Genomic DNA, 24,753 nt, shown 5'->3' with positions numbered 1-24,753 from the left:
TGAGTCTTGTTAAATTTTCACTTTGGTAGAACACTTATTCTAAATTCTTTGATGTGGATTAGACGATATATATACATTTAGGATCAACTTGAAACTTTATCTCTTTACAGATCCCATACTCCAGCATCATCGAGAAGAATCAAACATCATTGGATCATCTCTGGGCAGTCCTGTCTCAGAAGACTCAAAAGATGTTGAGGATTTGGTACACTGTCATTAGGTAATTCTTAGAAACAAGCCATTCAGGCAAAGCCACACTGTTCATTATATCTCCAAAGAAATAGGAGCAACCCCCAAGAGGCTTAATTTACCATTCCTCTGGCTTTTGAATAGCTACAGTGCTCAAGCCACATACAGTGTTGCTGCTATGACTTTTTACCTCTTTAAATATATCATCTGAGGTCTAGTCTTACAACAGTATGTAGTTGAGTGGGGCACTAGGGTCTTAACTACAGAGATCCCAGTGATTAGTGTTTCTTGTCAGCAGGGAATTTGATTCACTTTAGCTGAGAGAATTTTGAAATCGCCAAAGCTTAACTACTGTTTTAAAAGCAGTAATATTCATCTCTACAGATCAGACATGGCACTCTGTCCGGTCTCAAGTAGGCCTGTTTATATTTCAGAGAAGTCACATTAACATGCTCTAGAGCTTCCCAGTGACCTTCTGCACAGAGATATCTTCTAAGTAGTTTGAGACTTGAGGTGATTGTGTGGGGGTTATTTGGGTTTACCCATTGCTGGCAGTGGGAGCTGATTTGGGCTGGGTAATGAGAAGAGTATTAAAAGGGTTTAGAAAATTCACTACAGGTTTGTTTTTTTTTTTAATTACTTTTTAAAGGGAATATGGATGAGAGTAGTAAAACAAAATTCACCAGAAGCTAAGCATTTTCATCCCTCAGAACCCACTGTCACCAGTTTACAAAGTTAGCACTTTGAAGTAAAACTAAATGGGAAAGGAAGTACTAAGTTGCCTATCCTGTACCATGACCTTTTATTACATGTTTTGCTATATAAATTACCCAGGAAATAGCAGAGTATCAGAGTTTGCCATTCACTTAGTGCATTAACTGGTGGGGGTTTGATGTAACTTCTCCCTCTCAGGCAATTTAAAAACACAAAATTTGCTTCTTGAAACAAACCAAGAGTCATTCCTATACTAGAGAAGGTTAAGCCAAAATTAGCCTCTAGGGCTTTAATGAATATGACCCCTATAGAAAAAGTTAAAAAAAATTGTATAAATTATTTTATTTATTATTGTAATTAGATCTACACAATCAAAGTTGTCTTTTCACTGTCTGTGTTTTGTTAACGTGAAATTGTAGTTAAAAGCAGAAGTTGGTTGCCTAGGGAACAATAATTGTATATTCAGTTTAACAGAAATAAAAGAATATTTGTCTTAAAATGCAAGATTGTTTGTTACATAGCCTTGCACCACGCAATTACTTTATATAAAAAATTTCAAAAGTGAAAATGACTTGTGCTTTAAGGGGTAAAAGTGCATCATCGGCTCCTTAAAGAAAAAGCAAAGTGATTTAGGATATGTCTCCCCTGCAAGAGGGAATTTAGATTTACAATTAACATGAAAATCATGTATCAGACTTGCAGGAGACTCTTCAGCATACCTTATCCAGCTCTTATTCAAGTCCAAATGTATTGCTTTGAAGAGACCTGGTGAGTGTATCTCTTGGAGCCTCACTTTCCCACATCATGGAAGTACAGATTCGCACATATACATAACATGATGATAGAAAATAAGATATAGTAAATAAGGTTTCTAAATTTCGGTTCTAAATCTCCTTGTCGATACCAGTAGATCTAAAAGAAGAAGAATTAAATAAAAGTTTAAGTAATAGCATTAGGCTGAATATTAAAAATTTAAAATACAACTAATTCTTTTCCACTGTGACCAAGTTCATCCATATATACTTTTCCCCCTAAATGAGGCTAAAGCAGCCAGAATTTTATTCTTTGTAATTCAAGTGTACCAGCTGAGTTTATATCCAAAATCATACTTTATTCCTGCTTTCTCAGTTAACTTTGTTCAATGTTTAAAGAGTCCACCAATCATTTGGCAAGTCATCCAAGAATATATATCTATCTTCTAGAGATATTTTAATTATATGTGAGTAAAAGGTACTGCTTTTTAAAGTACTGGAAGGGAGGACAACTTTTAAATTCCTTTAACTGATTCAAATCGCCAACAAAACCGGAGCTTTACACATGCATACCTCTAGTTTAAAGTATTACAGATCACTGTCAGCCACTTCCAGCTCTAGGCTGGGAGTGGGAGAGCAGTTCTGGGAGCTTTGTTCCCAGGCTCTCCAAGTCCAAGGGGCCACTCCTTCCCTCAGGTCAAAGGAATATAACAGTCCGTGAATTTGAAGCTGGGAAATGTCCCCAGGTTTAATTTTAACTCATATCTTATTATTTATGATTAAGCCCTATGTGAGTCAAAACAATTATGTTTAAGGGTTTTGATTCTTTCTTTAAGGGAAATGAAACAGCTGCCAACTGATGATGACTTGGCAAATACCCTCTTGTGAAAAAGATATAACTGTAGCTTCAGGTTTCTCAAGAGGTTTTGGTGTTAATTACTTTCATTTGGGGAGATAATACTCAAAGATTAAAATAGACTAGTTTTGTAATTATTAGAGGAGTAATAACATTTCCCAAAGACTGTTGGACTCTATATGTAGTCCTTGAGGGAAGATGAATTAAATTAAATCACATCATATCTTTGGTGACCTAAGTCTTTTTTTTTTTTTTGGCATCAAGGGAACAGAGTTGCCTTTTAGGGTTACAAGGTTACAACTTTGGGATTTAGGAGAAAAGGAGACAAATTAAAAAAAAAAATACCCTGGGATTTTAACAATGAGAATTGTGACATCCTTTGCGGGAGAGGAGTGGTGTATAATTAGAGACACCTTTTCATACAGATTTCCAGGCACTGCAACCATCAGCCCTCAAGAATACTGAATTTAAATTTTCAATAGTACTCACAAGTATGCAGGCAGTGATACTACTCAAAGAGATGCAGACAGCAAAAAATATATTCAGTGGCTTTGGAGGTAGTTGAGGGAAAACAAAAGCACTGATCAGTGTTACCTGTATGAAAAGAAAGTGTGTTAGGCCTCAGAAGTAATTCCAAGACTTGGTTAGACTGGCATCTAGGCAAAGTAACATTATAAAATGCTCCAAATGGTGAAATGGCATCTTATCTACCACCAGGTTTGTCTTCTGGAATGTTAATGTTTAATAAAATCTTTTCAATTGTTATTCCTTTTAGTACTTCCACTAAATCTTCCCAACCTCCTCCTTTATGAAAGGAGACAAACCACCATGAAGCAATAAAACTGGCTAACCTCAAAATAAACCCCTTCATCAACAAAGATTAGAAAGCATTTACACTCACCTTTTTGTTATTTTGAGTATACCAGCAAAAAAAATTATCCAAAACTGTTTTTGCTTAACATGAAAAATACTAAAAAATGGGTTTCTAATACCCTATAGTTCTCTTTCTACCGTAAATATAATGTTACCCATTCTTTTATGAAGAAGTCATAGAAAGAGACTTCACTAAAATTCTCTTAGATTAAAAAAAATGTGCCAAAGGTCATTCTCAGATTGGGAAATGTAGCTTTGTTTTATTTTGATAGCACCAAGCTATAGTATACAGAATGAGAAAACAATCTTTTAAAACCAAAGGATAATGAACATACTTTAGGAACAAAATAAATGTAAAGATACTAGCAGAGCTGTGGGTTACATACAGAAGGGAGTTACTAGTAGCCACTCACATACTACAAATTTATTAGGCAAACCCAGAAAACCAAGTTTATTTGACTTGTGCTATTTCACATTCAACTAGGGGGTGAGAGTGGAAATCAACTAGCTACTCCATTTATACTAAATGCAGTTTTATTCAAGTGTTAATAAGATTGAAAGCATTAATTTAACTACAATTGGAATATTCCACATGTTCATGTACTGGCCCCTTAAGGTTTTTTTTGTTTTTTTGTTTTTTTGTTTTTGAGAGTTGATTGAACTGCAGTATTAGGTTTTCAAAACTTTGGCTAAGACCCTGGCTGACACACAGATACTTACTAGGATCAATAAAGATGTTAAGCTGCCAACAACTAAATTGATGATTCGATCCTGAAAAAGAGAGAATTTTTTAGCCATATGATAAACTCATGGCATTTTAGAAGACACAATGCAGGACACTGAGAATGGAGAAAGCAGTACCCTGCCCCTCTGAGCTTCACACAAACGGCTGCCAGAAAGGCAGAGTGTACTGAGCCACCAGGGTAAAGAAAGGGGTTTTGGGAAGCTGGACAACTGCTTAGAGAAAGTTTCTTAAAGGGACATGGCATTTTTACATTAGGGCCTTTTGAAAATGGGAAAGGGAGGCTTACAAATAATCTACTTTTGCTGCTGGTAACAGTATGAGCAGAAGCAAAAGGGACAGGAGCATGGGGGTGGCCAGCCGAGATCCTTGGTGCAAACAGTCAGGAACCAGACTTAAATGATGTCTCTTTCCATCATGAGTTTCAACCTGTTTGTGATACAGATGGTATTCTTGTTGATTAATCTTAAGAATCACCTGAACAAGGAGCTTGGGGTTTCTACCTATCGAGCTCTCTTTTTATACTCATCCCTGCCCCTACCAACTCCAAAGAATGCTTTGAAAAACTGATCTAATCCAATCCTCATTTTACTGGTTAAGGTAAATTTTGGTTCAGTGAGTGCAGTTAAACTATTTGCCTAAAGTCAGACAGCAAGTTAGAATCAACTTGAAACAGGATATTGAAATCAGGGTCCCTGGTTAGATGGTTTCAGTTAAAGGAACTGAAAAGTCAAGTAATATATAAAAATAGTATGTACTAATATGTATATTAGGTTGATAGCACTTATTCACAGACCTTACAGAATGAAGTGATAAGGGTTTAAGACCTGACTAGGAAATCCTACCTTATGGCCAACGAGAATATCAAGTAATCTTAGTCTGGGAAAGTCAAAGCTGAAGTCTTTAAAGACAGTGTTGGTAACGTCTGAGCACTTTAAGATCAGCAGGATAGGGAATATAAGCAGCCAATAAACAAAAGCTCTGAGATAGAAGGGCACAGGAACTTGCACAGAGTTGTCTGCTTCTAAAGATAAGAACCCAAAAAAGAGTAGGGCAGGCAAAGCTGGGAGGGAAGAGTGGAACAAAGCGAAGTGTTCTCTCCAGGGTGTCTGACCTCACACTCCAGACCATTAAGGTTTTCAAAACTTTGGCTAAGACCCTGGCTGACACACAGATACTTACTAGGATCAATAAAGATGTTAGGCTGCCAACAACTAAATTGATTAGGCCACTGCAATTTAAATGTCACACAGAACAAAGGAAACTGAACTCCAGCCGTACCCTGACCAAACCTGAGGACTCAGAACAGATCTTATCAGCTAAAGACCACACTGCACACGCAAGAGTGAAACTAGAACCTCTTGTTAAGAAAGTGACCCAGGGATAAAGCACTGATCACTGTTAGTCCTGCACAAGGCAGATGTGTTGTTAACATAAAATGTGTTTACAGACAACCCATTTATGAGAACCCCACTGTTTCTGCCTTGTGAAAAAGTTTGAACTAAACTCTGGTCTATTCTAAGAAATAAAGAATATTTGCTCATCTCCTTATAAACTCCAGGGATTCTTAAAGGTCTGCATATGTCACAAGAGCTTTTACAAACAGAAGCCACTGAAGAGGTTCAGGTGAGAGGCAGCCAACAAGAATTCCTATTCTCCAAATGGTACAGCAGGTTTGGCAACCAGGATCAAAACAGGGAGAAGAGGGGGTCTAATGGTGAACAGATGGCAACTATGCCAGAAGCTTTTGTGTATCTTCTAAAAAATCCCGCGATGAAAGGCTAGCATGACTATTTTACAAGTGGAAACACAAGCTTAGGGAAATTGAGAGCTTGCCCCAAATCTCAATACCAATAAGTAATGGAAACAGGATTCAGTGCAACAGAGGAGATTCCATTTCTACTTTTCACAGAAACAGCAGTGTAGCATGTAACTGCTGGTCTAGACAAAGATTGTTGTTGGTTAGTCACTCAGTTGTATCCAACTCTGTGACCTCATGGACTATAGCCTGCCAGTTTCCTCTATCCATGGGATTCTCCAGGCAAGAATACTGGAGTGGGTTGCCATTCCCTTCTCCAGGGGATCTTCTCAACCCAGGGATCCAACCCACATCTACTGCACTGGCAGGCAGATTCTTTGTATCTGAGCCACCAGGGAATTCCTAGACAGAGATAGCAAGTTGCAAAGAACTAGCCTATTAGCAAAGTAACAACAGTACTACAGTAAAGTGTTCATCTTTCAGGAATGGAGATTTCCTCATAAGTGATTGTTTTAGATTGGTGAACTTAACCATAGAAGCCTAACTGGTTTCAGTCATTCATGAAAATCCATCTAAGCTTTAAAGACTACTTCCCTATTTGCCTTCTAGACAATCTACAGTCTAGAATCCCAACTCATCTTCATGAATATCAGGTATTCAATCGTTAAAATACAGTCTCTCTGGGACTCAATGGACCTGAGTTTGAGCAAACTTGGGAGATGGAGAAGGATAGGGAAACTTGGTGTGCTGTAGTCCATGATGTCGCAAAGAGTCGGACACTACCGACTGACTGAACAACTAGGGCTCCCAAGATGGGACAAAGTATTAAAATATGGCACAACTATTTCTCACAGTCTCCTTTCTCCAAGCCAAGGTCTTGGCTTCAGGCCTTCGGCTATTGAAGTACCCTTGAATGCAGGCCAAAGAAACGGCAGAGTTAGCTTTGGAAGACCTCCCACTTCAGTCTAAACTCTTGCTATGCAGAGTGCTCTGGCCCTGCAGCACTGGTCTCACATGAGAGCCTGTAAGAAATGTGGAATCTCAGGCCTTGCCCCAGACCTACTGAATCAGAATCTACAGTTTAACAAGAGCCTCACATGATCTGTGTGCACAGCTGGAAAGTTTACAATCTAAACCATTTTGAACATTGCTAAGTTCAAATCTTAGGGTAGAGACCCTCCCTAGGCCCAGAGATGATTTTTCAGGACTTTAGCAGCTCCCCCTACCCCCCCAGTCTCCAAAGATAGAATAATAGAGAATAAGTAAATTGACCTTAATTAGCATCTCAAAGGGCAGTGTTAGGGCTAATATGTTCCGAGTCAGAACAGAGTGCATGGAGAAAAGGGAGTATTACATTTAAATTTGCTGTTTATGGAATGAATTGCAATTCAGGTTATCTCCATATCAAAAGCTAGTTTCTATTAACTCAGCTACTCGTAATTCTCACAAAAACTAGCTCTCTCTCTTCCTGTTTTATTATTGCTGTATTTCCATCTAACAAAACCATTCTCCCTACCAGATCTTTACACTTTATACTGTTACTTATTTTCACTCCCCAAGAAAGTTCAGCAGGATCAGAATCAGCCCTGATCTTTACCCACAGAGATGATAGGACAGGTTGTCTTCCCTTCCCTCAGGGGCTTCCCTCATGGCTCAGACAATAAAGACTCCACCTGCAGTGCCAGAGAACTGGGTTCAATCCCTGGGTTGGGAAGATTTGCCTAGAGAATCCCCATGGACAGAGGAGTCTGGCGGGCTACAGTCCATGGGGCAGAGTCGGACACAACTGAGCGACCCAGCACAGCCCTTCCTCAGACATCTGCTCAGCAACAGGCCAAGAGTCTGTCTTAACTCATGTATGAATTAATGAGGACACAAACATAACAATATACAAACATACATAGTATAGTTTTGACTGGGACTCTGCATATATTGGGCTTCCCTGGTGTCTTAGTGGTAATGCAGGAGACAGGTTCAATCTCTGGGTCAGGAAGATCCCTTGGAGAAGGAAATGGCAACCCACTCCAGTATTCTTGCCTGGAGAATTACAAGGACAGAGGAGCCTGGCAGACTACAGTCTCTGGGGTTGCTACAGAGTCGGATTAAGTTTAGTGACTAAACAACTGTGTATCTGCATATATTACTTCTTGCGTGCTCAGTCGTGTCAGACTCTTTGCAGACCCAAGGACTACAGCCCACCAGGCTCCTCTGCCAAAGGAATTCTCCCAGCAAAAATACTGGAGTAGGTCACCATGCCCTCCTCCAGGGAGTCTTCCCAACCCAGATACTGAAATCTCCTGCATTGGCAAGCAGATTCTTTACCTCTGAGCCACCAGGGAAACCCATATTCCCTCTTAAGTCATTTATTTATTCACTTAAACATTATCTCAGTTATCTCAATAAAGCTGGAAAAAAAGTATCTTCTATGTCATAGCTCAGGATGAAGGGACTCCACAGAGACCTGGGGAGAGCAAACGTCATGACAGGGAAGAAGCTGGGCTGCGATGCACAGGTGGAGACAGCAGCCCAAGTCCAAAAGAGGCACATCTTCCTTTGAAATAATGAAGGAGAGAAAGATTGCTGTGGCTGCAGTGTCTGTACCTGGGGTGAGACAAGGTAGCTCTGAGCTCTGTGCAGCAGTAAGGAATACACTATCTCCATTTACCAGTGGGGAACTGGGTTCAATCAAACCTATTTGCCCAAGGTCATACAGCCAGGTAGTGGCGAAAGTCTCCCCAAAGCTCTGCAAAATGCAAGGCTAACAAACAACTCAAAAGGTCTAAGAATGCTTAGACATGTATGTGGTGGCCCTGAAATTAGAGTTGAGACCAATGTTCTCATCTCACTGGCTAGCCAGATGGCTTCAAAAGGACCCCTCAACCCCTTTGGGTCTATCAAGTGAGAGGACTGGGGTGATACCTCGTCCTTTCCAATGTTAACCATTTATGGTTCTGGGTCATCAGCTTTAGACAGTACCCGGGCCAGAGAAAGCCTATCCCTCAGCAATCAAAAAGCACAGAAGCCACCTAGATTCCTTGGTCAGTCATTAGCCAGCATCTTGATACAAAACACAGAACCCCAAATTCACTTCAAGTGCTCAGGTGGTAAGGTTCTGGGAACATTCCAAATAACCAAAAACCGGTCTTTGTCCTCAGCAACCCAAAACATCCTGCTCAGAATGCTGACAGGTAAAATCATGCTTCCACTGCCACAGTAATTTTTGCTTTGCCTTATTCCAAAATGGACCTGAAGCCTGTGCTATCTTAGCAAAACCATAACTGATTCGAGCAACAATAAAAAAGGCAAAATTTCTAAAGGGATTTGGGGAGTAAAAAGAAGGAGTAAAAGGATTTATGAGAAACAAATCTGACTATGGGACTTCCCTGGTGGTCCGGTGGTTAGGACTCCGAGCTCTCACTGCCAAGGGCCCAGGTTCAATTCCTGGTCAGGGATCTAAGATTCCACAAGTCAAGTGGCACAGCCAAAATATATATATCTGACTGAAGAAAACTTTTCTAAGTTCAAATGTTAGTTTTAAGATTCCAAGCAGCCAAGAAAGAAGTCCAGTGGATTTCAAAGCTCTCACTGATGACAGTAAGCGCACTGCACGATGAGAAGAGGCAAGCTTCTCCTGGGTCTAAGGAGAGTGTTGCAGGGGTACCCAGATGCAGAAAGCACATCTACTTCATACATAATCATTTCTCTTATTGACACGTAAAAACAGCCGAAGGCATAATGGCCCCAGAAGAGTGAGCTGCGGGGTAAGAAGTGGGACGGCTGAAATGCCACACACCCAATTTAACTGCTCTTCCTTCACAGCTCAACTCAACATCGCCTCCCCTGTAACTCCCAACCAGACAGCTTCCTCGGGCACCCCTCAGGATGGGAGCTGTCCCTGCCTCGGGTCTCCCGGGTCACATGGTCCACATGGGACACTTCTGTATTTACTGTCTGTCACCTCCTCCATTAGGACTGGCAGTTTATTAACCATGGGGAAGGTAGCCTCGAGCCTGGCACACTGCCGGCCAGTGCCCTGTGAAGGATGCTTAAAGAACAGAACCATCAACACAAGTGGCTCATGGCATTTTCCTTAGAGCCTCTCACCAGGAGAGGCCACTCAGCTGGGGCCTGACCTATCAGAAACCCCAGCTTCCAGTCGCTGCTGTAGGACAGACACACAGCCGCACCATAGAAGCCACAGGCTGGCCCTGCAGCCCCCAGGGTCAGGCTCTCCCCAGCTACGGGGACCGAACCCTCACGCTGACTCCCAGGCCAGCTGTCGGCGACCCCATGGACATGCCAGGAGTGAGCCTCGGGCACCTCCAGGTCCAGGCTTCCTAAGCCTGAGGATAAAAGCCTGGCCACTCATCTGCCAGAGCAGCACGGCCCTGGTTTCACAGGCACGACAGCAACTCCTGCCCAGGAACTGGTCCACATGCCATGCTCCCTCGCGCTCCCGGGGAGAAGCCACAGAAAGCCCCTTGGGGGCAAGGAAAACCCTGGATGGACAATGCCAGAACGTTCCCTGACATCTGGATGGAGGGGGTGGAGGAAGGGGGAGGCTAAGAACCCCACTCCCACCTCTGTGTCACTTGCCCCTTTGCGACTACCCAAGTTCTCCTCAGACATCACCACAGGCGGCCCTACAGACCCCATCCCTCCCCAGGTGCGCTCCAGCTCCATCTTCACCCCTCACACCCACCGAAACCTGTTCCGTGTGAGGCAACCTGGACACAGGAAGTTCTCATGAGCCCCGGATCTCCCTTGCAGCCTCTGCCCTTCAACTTTCTACCCAACAGAGCCTGTGCCACCCACATACTCCTCCCAGGTTCACTGGGCCAGGAAGAAGGCAGGACAGGGCACGTCCTGCTTCCCAAGCTGGAGAGAGAAGGCAATTTCAGTAATAGCCTCTACTATGTTCTGAATGTTTGTGTCCCCCTAAAATTCACAGGTTGGAATCCTAATGGCTAATGTGACAACAGGAGGAGGTGGGGCCTCTGTGAGGTACACAAGCCACGAGGGTTGAGCCCTCATGAATGGGACTGCATGCGTCCTCAGTCGCTTCAGTCGTGTGTGACTCTGCGACCTCGTGGACTGTAGCCAGCCAGCCTCCTCTGTCCATGGGGTTTCCAGGCAAGAATACTGGAGTGGGTTGCCATTTCCTCCTCCAGGGGGTCTTCCTGACCCAGGGATCGAACTTGTGTCCCGCATCTCCTGCACTGGCAGGCGGATTCCTTACCATTGAGCCATCTGGGAAGCAGACAGACAAAAGCATCACTCTATTTTTAAGATGCATGTCCCTGGCAGTCTCATGCCAACTTCTTCTCTTCCTCTTCACAACTATTTCAGCACCTGCTCTGCCAAATCCCTCTTCTCCAACCCTCTCCTCCACTGCCCCTGAGCCTAGTCTTCAGCTGCATCCACTAACTAGATCACTCCCAGTGTGTCACCAAAGCCCTGACCGGACCATGCAATCGGCAGTTTGGGCATCCAGAGCCCCCCTGCTCTCGATGCTTTGACAATCCAGTCCTGAGTCCACCCCCAACTCGACCCCCCCATCACTTCCAGGCTCCGGGGCTAAGCCTTGCTGTGGAGCCTTTCAACAATCCTACCTGTAACTGTTCACTCGTCTGTCTTCTCCTCCACGCTGTAAGGCCTGGGAGGCTGAGGGCCATGTCCCCCTTGTTCACGGCCAGGCTCTGGCCCACTACCCATGGCTGACTTCCAGCTCCATGGTGCCCTCTCCAAACTGTGCACCCCTCCATGGGCCAGTGCCCACCCAGAGGTGGGAGCAGCTCTGTCTAACTCAGACCAAGCCAAGCCATGTGGCTATGGGAGCTGCCATCACCCAGGGTGGAGAGAACGTTCCTCTAACTGTACAAAAGTGCGACCGCACCAGTGGGCAGGGATGCAGGTCATTTCCCTTTTATATATTCCTAGCATATAGGAGACATTCAAATATTAGCTGAAAGAACAAACTAACTGGTTTACTACAAGTTCACATGTTCACAGCTGGGCCTTTGCTGATTTTCACGGCCTTTCATTTTGGGTTGATTGTCCCTGTCTCTCTCCAGGAAGCGGTTTGAAGCTCCACCTCATCTCAGGTTTACCATCTCACTCTTGAAGCCTGTCCATCAGCAGAGATCCTTATAAAATAAAAGACGCCAAGAGAAAGAGGACCCCCCCCCATTCCTCCAGCCTGAAGAGGACTGGGGGGCAGCTGGCTCCTCTGCCAACCCCGGTCTTATTAGTTACTTCTATCCTTCTCTCTGGGCTGAATCTCTCCCTTGTGGAGTCCACCTCTGGCCCCCAAATCTCAACTCCTCCAACATCGGAAGAATCTTCTGTCAATCCTGCTCTCCATTCTGATGTTCAGCATCCATTCTCCACCCTTTTTACATGCTAAGTGTGAGGAAGTCAGGAAGGAAATTAAACCAGGGTACGGGAAGAGTTATCAGGGTGGAGCTGAGGGGCTATTTTTAAAAAAGGTCAAGGAATCCTCCTGTTTGAGCAGGGACCTTTTTAAGAAAAAGAAACAAGACACCGAAGGATCTAGGAGACGTGTACTGCAAACAAGGCAGTATAGCACTTGCAAGGGACCTGAGGCAGGTGTGAGCTTGGAAATTGGCTGAAAACTAAGAAGGCTAAGATGGCTGAAGCCAAATAAGGAGAAGAGAGGGAAGAACAAGGACTTGTATAGTGCCTTTCTCTCCTCCACGTAGTACACACATGCTCCATAAGAAAAGATACACTCTCGGGACTCCCTGGTGGCCCAGGGGTTAAGAAGCTGCCTGTCAATGCAGAGGACGCAGATTCAATCCCTAGTCAGGGAACTAAGATCCCACGTGCCGTAGGGGAACTAAGATCCCACGTGCCGTAGGGCAACTAAGGCCACGTGCCACAACTACTAAGCCTATGCACTACAGGCAAGACCCTGTGCAGCGAAAAATAAAAAAAAAGAAAAGAAAAGATACACTGTAGCACACAGCACACTCCCTGGGACGCAGTATGCACACAACTAACTGTTGTATCAAAGCATACATTACAGGCACACTGGACCACTGACAGCCTCCAGAAGCAAAGTATGCCTCATATAGCAACTCCAAGTTCTTAGAGTCTGCTCACAATGGGACACTCGGCTCCCTCCCCTTTCTGGCATGTTCCTGCTCCCATCCCTTCAACCCAGCTGGACCTCCTGCTTGGGATTCCCAGTCACCTCCTCCTGTCAAATCTGACTCACGTTCCTGGGCCTAAGAATCAAAAGTCCTTTGTCCTGATGCCCCCAGTATAATAAACATCCCCTTCTTCCATGCTCCCTGGAACTCTATGCCTCCTGTCATTACAGGGCTCCACCCCACGTCAGTCCTCCTAGCTCACAAGATTCTCAGATCCCGGAACAGCGATCATCTTTTCTCGTGAGGGAGAGAGGAGAAAGGCAATCCAGTCACCATGCATTAAACACACCAGAAGCCCATACTTCCTCCCACTGTCAACTGGGACAGGGATTCAGGCCCGTGAGCCGCATCCTGCAATTCTGCGTGCAAAGGTTTACATTTCTCATCACAGCTCGGTGTCCTGATACCAGAAACAAAAGGCCAATTCTCAGAAATGATTTGCCTTTTCTTCTTCCAAGTCGCAGTAGAAAACATCTCCTCAGGAAAGCTGTGGCAGTTGCCCAGTCAGAAGCCCCAGGGGCAGCCATGTAGGGACAGAGACACTGAGAGAACCTGACATGTGGGAGGAGGTTTGGGTTTGGTGGAAGCAAGAAAAGTCAGGCCCTGCCGGTGGGTCTCCTCGGAGCCCCCAGAGCTGCGTGGTCCTGAGGAGACAGGAGCATCCCCCAAAGCTGTGGCCAGAGGCAACCAGCATCCCTGGGGTGAAGCCAGGGGCTAGGTGGCCTCCCCAGAATGGGGAGCTCTGATCACAGGGGCTGTTGTCCCCAGGCTTCAGAGAGAACCCCAGGGGCAGGGGCACGTGAGGAAAGTTTATGAGATTCACACACACCCACAATCGCCAACTTTCATGCTCTGAGCCCCGTCTCAAACACACCAGGGCCTCCGCAGCTGCCTCTAGCTCTGAACGCCCACTTCTGCCTCAGGCCCTTCTAGAGAAAGCAGACATTATGGACGCCTTGAAACATGTCCCCTATTTCACAGATTCACATTCTGAAGCATCTTTCACTTGTGAATATTTCTGTGATACCCTTCCTGCCAGATTCTCCTCCTCACGGTAAGGCGTACTTGAAATATATTATTTTCATTGAAGCATCACTTAGGGAAATGAGATCACAGTAAAAATAGAAAACAAACCTACTCCACATGTTTAGGGGACAAAATGATCCCTAGCGCTGGTACCATAGGAAGTGCTGCTGCTGCTGCTAAGTCGCTTCAGTCGAGTCCGACTCTGTGCTTAAAAAAGAAGAAAAAAAAAAGGATCTAGCACTTCCTATCTAGTGTAGATCCTTTTTTTTCTTTCTTCTTCTTCTGTTTTTTTTAGCCTCACCACACAGCATGCGGGATCTTATTTCCCAGATCATTGATGGAACCTGTGCCCCACCCCGCCAAGAATTGGAAGCATGGAGTCCAAACCACTGGACACCAAGTAAGTCCCAGAAATGCCAGGTCTCTATGTGCTCTGACCTTTAGAACTGGGAGACCAAGAACAAGGGCTAGCACGGCAGGATCAGGACAGGCCCAATATCTGTGTTTTCCCTTGCCACATGCCTGCCTATGATCTCAGGTACATCATGGAACACTGAAGCCAAAGTTTCCATATTAGTACAACAGTCTAACATGCGGGGAATCCCATAAAGATTCAGATATATTACAGTAAAGCCCTAGAACAGAGTGACATTTACAAGAGTCAGTAAATGGCTGCTCACATGCTATTAGTATTATTTCCACCACGTCTAATGGGCTCTCATTCACCAATGGGATTAGGTCCTCAGAGCCTGGCCCCCCTTTCAAGAGCAACCCAATTTCAAATGCATTCCATCATCCCCACCGGGACACTTAAGTTTGTCAACCCAAGTGTCTCCATGGCAGCCCAAAAAACGTGGTCAATATGGGTGCTCCGTCATTCAGTCATGTCCAACTCTTTGCGACCCCATGGACTATATCGCCTGACAGGCTTCTCTGTCCATGGACTTTTCCAGGCAAGAATACTGTAATGGGTTGCCATTTCCTGCTGCAAGGGATCTTCCAGGTCCAGGAATCAAACCCACGTCTTGTGTGTCTCCTGCATTGGCAGGTGGGTTCTTTACCACAGAGCCACCAGGGAAGCCCCACGGTCCTTATACCTACACACAAACTATGGATTGAGCCTAAAGGAAAAAAAGGCTAATTTAGTAGACCCAGTCTGTTACTGCAGAGCTGCGAAAACCTTGTCTATGGAAGGAAAAACACAAGGAAACCACCAGCTTCTGAGAGACCAGGCCTCAGTTTAAGTTTTTACACAGTACTGTATTATGTTTATGGGCTGTTTGCTGAAGCTCAGCAACGAGAGGAGAGTGATGCCCTTAACTGCACAAAAGCCTGTTGGAATGCAGCACCCCAGGTTTCTGAACACCAGCCCCCACCTTCCGCTGATGGTTCAGGAGGTCCCAAGAAAGTAGGTTACTTTTTGGTGATGCTAGGTGCTCACTTCACTTAAAACTTAACATACCTAAGAACATAACAAGAAGCAGACATAGACACAGAGAACAAACTAGCGCTTACCAGTGGGGAAAGGGAAGGAAGGAAGGGCAAGACAGGAGTAGGGGATGAAGAGGCACAAACTATTAAGTGGAAAATAAGGGATATGGTGTAAAACATGGGGAATATAGCAAATATTTTACAATTACTATTAATGGAATATAACCTTTAAAACTGTAAATTTCAGGACTTCCCTAGTGGTCCAGTGGCTAAGACTCCACACCCCAATGCAGGGTGGGGCCAGGGCTCCAACCCTGATCAGAGAACTAGGTCAGAGAACTAAGACCTCGCACAGCCAAATAAATAAGTTAATATTAAAAAAATAAAAATAAAAAATAAAAACTGTAAATCTCTCTATTGCATACCTGCAACTCACATATTATTACACATCAACTATACTTCAACAACAACAAAAAATACATAAAATCCAGAACTAGGTAAGGCATTGTGCCAAGTGCTAAAAAGGCTGGAGAAATAAAGCAATTGGCTGCTACCCTCAAGGAGTGTAGACTCTGGCCGGGAAGGCAAGGCTTATATGAACCCCTCACAGCACAAGCAGTGAATACCAGGAAGCATCTCTGACCACCAGGCTCGTAGGAGAGAGGCATGGATGTAGGCTGGGCAGACAGGAAGGGAAATCAGACTAACCAGGATTCAGGTATTTGGAGACGAGAGCGTGCAACAGAAAGTAGAAGAGCATTTACCGAGAACAGGAAGGCAGCTCATGCACAGAAAGAGGCCCAAGGAGAGGGGTCAGAACACAGTTAAGACCAGGGCTGTCAGCCTCCTTGTGCACCAGCGTCCTTGGAAGAGCTTTCTCAACATACAGCCTCAGAAACTTCCCAGTCCTGGCATCTGTCATCTGGAACTGTCTCTCTAACACAAGAAATGGCAACTAAAAGTGGTTTGGCAGGCTGGGTGAGAGCCACAAGGACAACTGTCCTGGGAGAGACTAGCTCCACTTTGAGGGAGAATCAGGGTGCGCCCAGAGACTCACTGAGAGGGAGGCTGTGTCAAAGGCAAGAGTCGAGAGGCTCTTGGGCAGGGGGAGGGGCGGCAGGTAGACCCAACACTCCTAACCACAGCTTTGTCCTTAAGGAAGCAGCAACCGTCACCCCCACCCCACAAAAGGCAAGAAGTAGCACTTAACACAATTATTTGCAAAGTCAAATACTCCAAGTCTGAACTGTCTGAATTCTACTAAAGGTCATCAAAAGACCTGTTGTTCACTTTTTGGTTTTTGACTTCTTTTGCAGGGAAGGGAGGTAAGAATTCAGGAATATGCAATAGAAATGAAACTTACTGCCTTTGGTACCAAAGATCTGAGCCTCGGGACCCACTAACTTGCTCCCTACATGGAGAGACCCTCCATATTATGAGTCCAGCGTGTGCGCCTTCCTCCAGTGTCGCTCACTCTTCTTACATCACATCCAAGTAGGAACAAAGGGACAGAATGGTCACCACCCTTCTTAGAGGATGAATCATTTATTATTAGTGAAAACCAACAGAAGAGGCTAGTCCAGGAACTGGCTTTCACTGCATTCCATGGAGGGAATGCAGCTAATTTTAGTAATATACTTTACTTCCATACATCTAAAATACTGTCATGTCAGTACGTACTCAATATGAAAAGTGGAGAGATTTTTACATCTTTTTTTTGTACTAAGCCTTTGTAATCCAGTGTGTATTTTCACTTACCCCTCCCTTCCCCCCTGCCACCCTCCCACCCTGGCCCACTGCACTGGCTGTGGGAGGCGGGTTTACCTTCCAGCCCAGACAGAACCATCCTCCTTCTTCCCCTAGGTTCACCAATTCACTGGCTAAAATTGATTTCAGATGATTCTGCAGCCAGCTAGCAAATCAGGAAATCAACATCAACTCACAAGCCCTGAGGATAACTCAAAGCATTTCATTACCCAGACAGAAAGATGGCCCAAAGGAAACGTTTACAGGCAGCTGTGGGCAAGAGAGGGACAAATATGGAAGGGAGGAACAAGGAACAGATTCCTAGAGTGATATTTCCTGAAGGGAGTTCTGTAGACACTCCGTTCAAATCTGCTGTGGGTGGAGGCATGCAGGGTAAGACTCCAGTAAGGCACTGATTGTGCCAACAGTAAGAGGTCAGCCACCAAAAGAGCACTACGTACCATCCCCCTTCTCCAACTAGACTCTCAGTGAAAATGAGCACATTAAAGGTTCTGATAAGTCCCACAGTAAAGAACAATGTTTCACAAACATGACTATGGAACTACCATGACTAAAAATTCACTTGCTTTAGAACTGCACTGTCTGAAGTACCAGCTCTGTGTGATTACTGAGCACCTGGAACGCAGCTAGTCTGAACTGAGATGGGTTCTAAGTGAAAATGCACACTGGATTACAAAGGCTTAGTACAAAAAAAAAATGATGTAAAAATCTCTCTTTACATATTGAGTATGTACTGAAATGACAATATTTCAAATGTATGGAGATAAAGTATATTACTGAAATTAACTGCATCTGTTTACACTTTTAAAATACATGGCTATTAGGGCATTTAAAATCTCATACATGCTTCACCTTATATTTCTATTGGGGTAGTGCTCAAAATTCAGAAAATGCTAAGCAACAGCACATGCTCTGAAACCTCAGACACATCATATTATCATATCATTTGTGCCACATTTGTTTTTTCCCTTAAAGAGATGTACTGCATCCTAGAACTGGGCATGAAATAAAAAGAGATGAGAAATGTACCTGGATATTCAGACCGGGGTGGGTAAGACAGCCCACCTAGCAATATAAAATTCCAAAGGTATCAAGGAATGAGTATCTCTGCTTTTGTCTATTATCCCTTAGACATTTAGGTAACAACAGAGAACTATTTTGCTTTGCCATTCACTCCAAGGCTGTATCTATAAAGTTATTGCTAAACATGCTAACAACTGAATAAATCCGGGGTTTGGTAACTGAAAACAGTAGGTAAAGACAGAAGTCCCTTTAGGGACTGCCCACGCGGGCGCTGCTCCAGACCTGCTGGGTCGTGTATTTCTTGTTCTATGGCAGATTCTAGTATCTTTCACTTACTCCATCACTTTGGGCATATAAATTCACCTATGTCCTGTGAAAGGGCCAAGTCTGTGAATGCCCACAGTGGTTCCTGAAGCATGTGACCCAGACTGCGAAAGTCAACATTTACTGTCTTAGTCAACTCGTGAAACATCATCAGAGGAGAACCAGTTGTGTGACTGACACATAGCCTGCCTTGTAGTTCAGCTTCCCTGCTTGTGAAAGGAGTGACAACATCCATCACACAAAGGAACTGGGGGATCAAACAAGGTGACGCTGGACGCAGAGCACGCTGCCTGGCACGGAGGAGACACCACGTCCCTCCCGACTGCTCTGTGGGCTTCCGCCACCTTGGCCATTGGGTTGGAGACTGGACCTCAACCTGACCTCAACCTCTGGTCCTTTCCAGACTTAAAAGCGAGAGCCTATCTGTGGTCAGTCATTAAAAGGCAATGAAGAGGGCTAAAAGCTCAGAAGATCTGTCAGACTAGGACAGGAAGTGGGCTTTCCCCTTTCAGGATTTTTTACTCAAAGGCAACAGTTCATTAATGAATTGGCTGTTGTGTCCAGTTTCCAGGGAATCGCTGGGAGCAAACTCACACAGCAGCCATCAACGGTTTCCCAAGGTCGGCAGGAAGCCCCCCGGCCCCGGCAGTGACTGTCCTCCATGGGAATGGTTCCACTGTAACATGCCCTGTCCTTTCACTACTGAGGTCCCACCCTGTGCCCTGCTCACTCACGTCCCAAATAAATCATTTGCCATCGTTAAAGATGGATGCCTCTTCTTCCTCAGACATGACAATTTATACGAGACATGATGTTTCATATCCTAAGACCAAAGTCTTTCTCCTTTCTCCATTCTGTTTAATTTCTGTATGTCCAATCACCCTGTCAGCCCTACAGAAGAAACTAAAGGGAGGAATTCTGAGATATCTGGAAATATACATTATTCATAATTTTTTTTTTCCTGAGTAGCTGATCCTACCTACTGTTATGAGGTCTAAAACTGCCGAAGTAGTGCTGGGAGTATACACTCTTGGATTGAATAAATCTGTGATAAACAGAGATATATTTGGAATAGTCAAATTCTTGGATGGATTTCAAATGGATCATAGGCAATAGGGAAACTTATAGTCATTGACTACTTAGGCCCAAGTGAGTCGGAAAACATCAATAAGTCCCTTATCGATTCATGTACATCAGCATTAAAGGGCTAAAGGAGGTCAGAGGTCTGCATCACCAGAACCGCACAATCCCTTGTGCACCAAGGTATGTGGAGGAGAGACTGAACCTCTTCATTCTCAGGCCAGCTGGGCAGCCACTGGGTAGTCCAGTGGCTAAGACTGTGTGCTCCCAATGCAGGGGACCTAGGTTTGATCCCTTGTCAGGAAACTAGATCCCACATGCCCAACTAACTAAGAGTTTACATGCCTCAACTAAGGATCCTGTGAGCTTCAACTAAGATCCCGCACAGCCAAATAAATATATTTTTTAAAAAGGCAGGGGGTTGGGGGGCAATCTGACCCCTTCAAGCAGTCAGCTGCCTCTGCTCTCCAGGCCCCAAATCCTCTTCAGTCAACTCCCAATGTAGGAGCCCTCATATCTGAAAGCTGCTGCTACTGCTAAGTCGCTTCAGTCGTGTCCAACTCTGTGCGACCCCATAGACGGCAGCCCACCAGGCTCCCCCATCCCTGGGATTCTCTAGGCAAGAATACTGGAGTGGGTTGCCATTTCCTTCTCCAATGCATGAAAGTGAAAAGTCAAAGTGAAGTCGCTCAGTCGTGTCCGACTCTTCATGACCCCATGGACTGCAGCCTACCAGGCTCCTCCGTCCATGGGATTTTCCAGGCAAGAGTACTGGAGTGGGGTGCCATTGCCTTCTCCATATCTGAAAGCTGAAGGCTACCAAATGCTCAGAATGGAAAATCTATCCTCTAAGATCTTCCCAAGCTTCACAAAGGGACCACTTTCTCCCCTGTCCCCCAATATGCCCCCTCTATGCCCTGTCATAGCACAGATCCAGCTGCCTCACGTGTGCTTACATATCTCCCCCATCTACTTGGATTCCTTGGACCCCACCCTCCAGGCCTATCACAATACTGTTAGCAGATAGGAATTCCATGGCAGTCCAATCATTGACTCCTCAGCGATGAGAGAGAGCCTGAGTTCAATGCCTGGTCAAGGAACTAAGATCACACAAGCCATTCGGCCAAAAAGAAAAGAAAAGAAAAACAATATTAGCAGAAATAGGAATATCTACTGGATTCTGGGATTATGCAAAAGCCACACAATAAACAAGAAGCATCTTCCTATACATCAAGCTTAAAACATTTTCTTGTAAAGACACTTTGAAAAGAGAAAGCAAAATCCACAGGGAGGTATTTAAAAAAAAAAAAAAAAGTAGTGGTCTCCTGGCAGACTGGAAGCTTCCAAATTCAGGGTCATGCCCCAGGTTGTTGGCTGGACAAGCTTTCTGTCCTTTCTGCTAAAGAGGTGCCTGCCTGAGCGGAGAAACCCAGGAAGCTCTGGACTCCATATGTGCCCTACTTTCTATGAAAGGCTGAGAGTACTTTGTCAGGGGTCAAAGATCACCAGTGTCACTTTCTAACTAAAAAAAAAAAAACAGGCTAATCTTGCCCAAACGACTCACAAATTTAATGCTGGGGACAGGAAAAGAGCTCTCTTCAATTACTGGCCCAGGACATCACAGGATTAAGCTTGTAAGAGAACATTATATTTTTAAAACCCTGAAATAAGGCACTACAATGTGTACGGGTCTAAGACCCTTTGATCACTTCCTGGAATAGAGCCCCATCAAAGGAACCCTAATTTCATGCCTCTCCTCTTTCTCTGCTTGGCTGCCTCAGCAGTAAACCCTTAACGGCTCTAGAGAAACACAAATCAGAAGCGCCACTCTTGGGCCCTTACGGAAGCCTCAGAAGCCTCTTGAAAGTCAGCACGCCAGGTGGACCAGCGGATGTGCAAACACCCTGACCACCCGGCTGGGAGGCGAGGCAGTGAGCGGGCTTCCGCACTCCCGTTTAGGGCCCCTAACAGCCCAGAACTTTCTGAACTTTTCTCCACCCTCAATCTTCAAAGGCTCTTGGCCAACCCCGTCCCAAAGAGGGAGCCGAGGGGCAAGGCAAGCATCCTGCGAGGGATGAAGGGGGATCTTGCTGCAAGTGCCCTCCAGGGGCCGCAGAAGGACCCAGCAGGGCTCCGGGTCCAAGGGGCGGGGAGTTGGACAGAGACGCCGCTCAGGCCCCGCGTCCGGGGCCGCACTCACCTTGGCAGATGTCTCTCCGAACAGAGGTCTGTTGTCCAGGCCACTTGTGCCGTAGGTCCTGGTGGAAAAATCCTCCATTTTAGGGTTTCTTCACTGTCCCCGAGCCACTCCAAGCCGAGCCAGCATCGCCTCCAGGAGTGCCGGGTCTACGAGTCGCGGCGCCGCCGGTCACAGAGCGCTCATCGCCGAAGCCCAGGGAGGCCGGAGTCCCGGGGCGGGGGTGGGCGCTCAGACTCGCGGGACGGGGCCGCTCTGCCCGAGCCTCGCTCCCCTCCTCATCGTGAGCAGCTGCCTCAGGAAGTGAAAGGAAACAACACCGCCTGGCCGCCCCGCCCGGCCGCTCCCGCTTCCCCCAATCTCAGCGCCCCGGGCCGCCCGGCTGTCTCCGCAGGTCGCGATGCAAATCGGCTTGGCCGGGGCTCGCCGCTTCCCCGCCCTCGCCGCTCCGCTCCGTGACACGACCATTTCCCGAGCTTTCTAAATGTTCTGGTGAGCACGGATCGCTCCACGCTCGAAGGCGGGGAAAAGTTTTCCCGGGAGAAGGCATTAACCAGCCCTCCGCACCGCTCCGCCCCTCTCGCCCCCGCGGCCAGCGGCCGGAGGACTGAAGCAGCGGGAGCCAAGCCCAGCGCTCCGCCCGCCCCCCCCGCCCCCCCCACCGCTGGCGGCGTTGCGGGATCAGGTCGCGGCCGCGCCAAGCAGCTCGGGTCCCCGCTCAGGTGTTGCCGGCACCCGCGGGCCAGCGCGCTCTCACGGCGGAAGAAGGGGATCCTGCCTCGGCCCCGCACCGACGGGCCACCCTCCCGGGGCCGCCCCGCGCCCGCAGGCCAAACCTCGACGTCTCCAGACGCCCGCACGCTCGGGAGTCCTGGCCGCACTGGAGAGAGCGGGTCCCGGTCCACGCCGGTGCGGGGGTGCGGTGCCAGGCGTCGGGGAGAGAGAGAAGAGACCTTCCGCGCGGGCTGCGAGAGTGTGCTGCGCGGCGGGCCCCCGGTCCCCTCCCACGGCCCGGACCCGCGGCCACTGTCGCAAACCGACTCGGCCCGCCCAGGCCGCGTCACGGCCGAGGCCGCCAATCCCGCACGCCGGGGCGCCGCATTGGCTACGGAGCTTTATTTCTAGAGGTGCCAGTTTATTCCCCGCGAGGCAGCGGATCTCCCGGCTCCCCGCTTGCTCTGGCTGCTAGTAATTGGCGCTTGGGCGACCCGCGTGGGCAGAGCACATCTCGGGAAGATAGCCTGGCACTGGGCTGAAACTTACTAAAACCAACCAGCCCGCTTTAACCACCCCAATCTTTGCACCACTAGGATGGAAAGGGAGTGGTTGATAATTGTTTATCATGTTTGTGTGTTGGTCTGGTTGGTTCTGTGATAGGGAACCTATGTCTTGGACAGAGACGGTCAAGCGGTAATCCGTGCTTAGGTATTTCTTCGACTTGTCCACTCCTCCTGCTGGTGATGCTGCTGAGAAGCATATGTGTAGCCGCAGAGGAAAAATGGCGTTGTATGTCAACCTCTTCGGGTTTGAAGCTGGGGAACCCGAGGTGGACAGGCACCCTAGGCAGCACAGCGTCACTCTGCATTTGGGAGCCTTTGTAAGTATCAGGGAACAAATGCAACCACGCTAGGTAACCCGGACACTACAGCTCCGACCCTGAAGAGAGCTGTGACTGAGGTTTGCTCGCAGGGAGAGCGCACATTAGAACACTGTAGCCCTGTGGCACTTAGAACCCCAGAGAACTTTCCATGTGGTCCCTCTAGAGTTTAGGACAGGGGATTGGGATGAGGGATGGACTAAGAACCACCAAGCTACAGTGGAATCAGGTACGGAGCATTTCGATCTACCAGCTCTGTATTTCATGGATCTTCTCTTTGTCAGGACTTTTTGTTCTAAGAGGAATGCTACACAGTCTTGCACCCAGTTCTATTAGACGTTTGACCCAATAAGTAATTTTATTCACGCACAGGCGGCCACATTCATTCAACAATACTTCTGAGAACCTGCTCAGTACCAGGCAACCACCAAATAGAGTAATACAGTCAAGAGACAGTCATGGTCATAGTGTTGAGGCTGGAGTGGCAGAGAGACAGACAGATGACACAGTGGAGTGACTAATAGCACAAGCTTTGAGGTTGATTATATCTGCCCTCAAACCTTGATGCCACCATCTACAAGCTATGTAATCTTGGCTAAGTTATCTCATATCTAACCTCCCTTGAGCTCCTTCCGATGTAAAAAGTGAAGATGATAATAGTAAATGGAACTAGAATATCTAATTTCAACCTTTAAAAAAATAATTGAATAGAGACTATTTCAGACACCTGGCAAGTAAGTTTCCAAATGGTTGCTTGCTTGTATGCTTCCTTCGTCATGTCTGAGACTCTGTTACCGAGTCCAAGTTTGCTCTGCTCACTGCATAATAGACCAATGAATCCAAGAGAAGAGGTGTTGCAGCAAGGAAGAGACTTTAGTCGGGAGCCAGCAGAGTGAGAAGATGGCAGAGTAGCGCCTCCAAATAGCCATCTTATTGGGGTCTGGATGCCAGGTTCTTTTATAGACAGAGAGAAAGAAGCAATGAGGAACTCAAGTCAAAAGGCAGAATAGAGAGGGAGGGGCAGTGGGGAAGTAAAGTGAAAGGTTCTTCAGTCTTGCAAAACATCTCCAAAGGGATGTCCAGCCTTCAGAAGGCCTGTGTTAATCTCTTCTATTCACAGGTGGGCAGGGACAAACAATCTCTCCTCAACTGAACAAAGGCAAATTAATTTACATTAAAGCAGAGGGGCAGGTTCCTCTAAACAAGCCATTGAGTACGATTATAATAACAGAGGCAAGTTAAACAGTT

The 24,753-nt window shown here is 46.3% G+C and overlaps 2 protein-coding genes across 7 annotated transcripts in view; one reads left to right on the top strand and one right to left on the bottom strand.

The window, feature by feature from the left end:
- Positions 1-2,842, top strand: part of DMTF1 (cyclin D binding myb like transcription factor 1) — a 50,878-nt gene extending 48,036 nt beyond the window's left edge. For all 5 annotated transcript variants that reach the window (XM_040260701.1, XM_040260703.1, XM_040260704.1 and 2 more), the window contains one exon: positions 111-2,842. In XM_040260701.1, coding sequence (XP_040116635.1) covers positions 111-220 — 110 coding nt within the window. In that variant the 3' untranslated portion in view covers positions 221-2,842. The remainder of the gene's footprint in view (positions 1-110) is intronic.
- On the bottom strand, positions 1,231-22,951 carry TMEM243 (transmembrane protein 243). 2 transcript variants are annotated; one of them, XM_040260705.1, is made up of 5 exons: positions 22,745-22,951; positions 21,912-22,199; positions 4,105-4,155; positions 3,001-3,105; positions 1,231-1,815 (listed from the first exon to the last, which is right to left on the bottom strand). In XM_040260705.1, exons 2-5 carry the CDS (start codon positions 21,987-21,989, stop codon positions 1,693-1,695), a joined length of 357 nt encoding a protein of 118 aa, XP_040116639.1. In that variant the 5' UTR covers positions 21,990-22,199; positions 22,745-22,951; the 3' UTR covers positions 1,231-1,692. The 2 variants fall into 2 exon arrangements, with proteins under 2 accessions (XP_040116639.1, XP_040116640.1); XM_040260706.1 differs by having other exon boundaries at positions 21,912-22,203; positions 22,745-22,909.
- Between the last annotated feature and the right edge of the window lie 1,802 nt (positions 22,952-24,753).

This window comes from Oryx dammah, unplaced genomic scaffold (assembly GCF_014754425.2).
Source record: "Oryx dammah isolate SB20612 unplaced genomic scaffold, SCBI_Odam_1.1 HiC_scaffold_18, whole genome shotgun sequence".
In the NCBI taxonomy this organism is placed as follows: domain Eukaryota; kingdom Metazoa; phylum Chordata; class Mammalia; order Artiodactyla; family Bovidae; genus Oryx; species Oryx dammah.
Note: the sequence above shows the minus strand (reverse complement) of the source record. Positions and strands in the feature narration are given on the sequence as shown.

Bases quoted from the DNA above. Each gene is read 5' to 3' on its own strand.
- TMEM243 (XM_040260705.1), bottom strand. From the start codon at position 21,989: ATGGAGGATTTTTCCACCAGGACCTACGGCACAAGTGGCCTGGACAAC. The intron at 4,156-21,911 runs GTGAGTGCGGCC...TCTCTTTTTCAG, and splicing joins TCGGAGAGACATCTGCCAAG to GATCGAATCATCAATTTAGT. The intron at 3,106-4,104 runs GTAAGTATCTGT...CTTTTCATACAG, and splicing joins TAACATCTTTATTGATCCTA to GTAACACTGATCAGTGCTTT.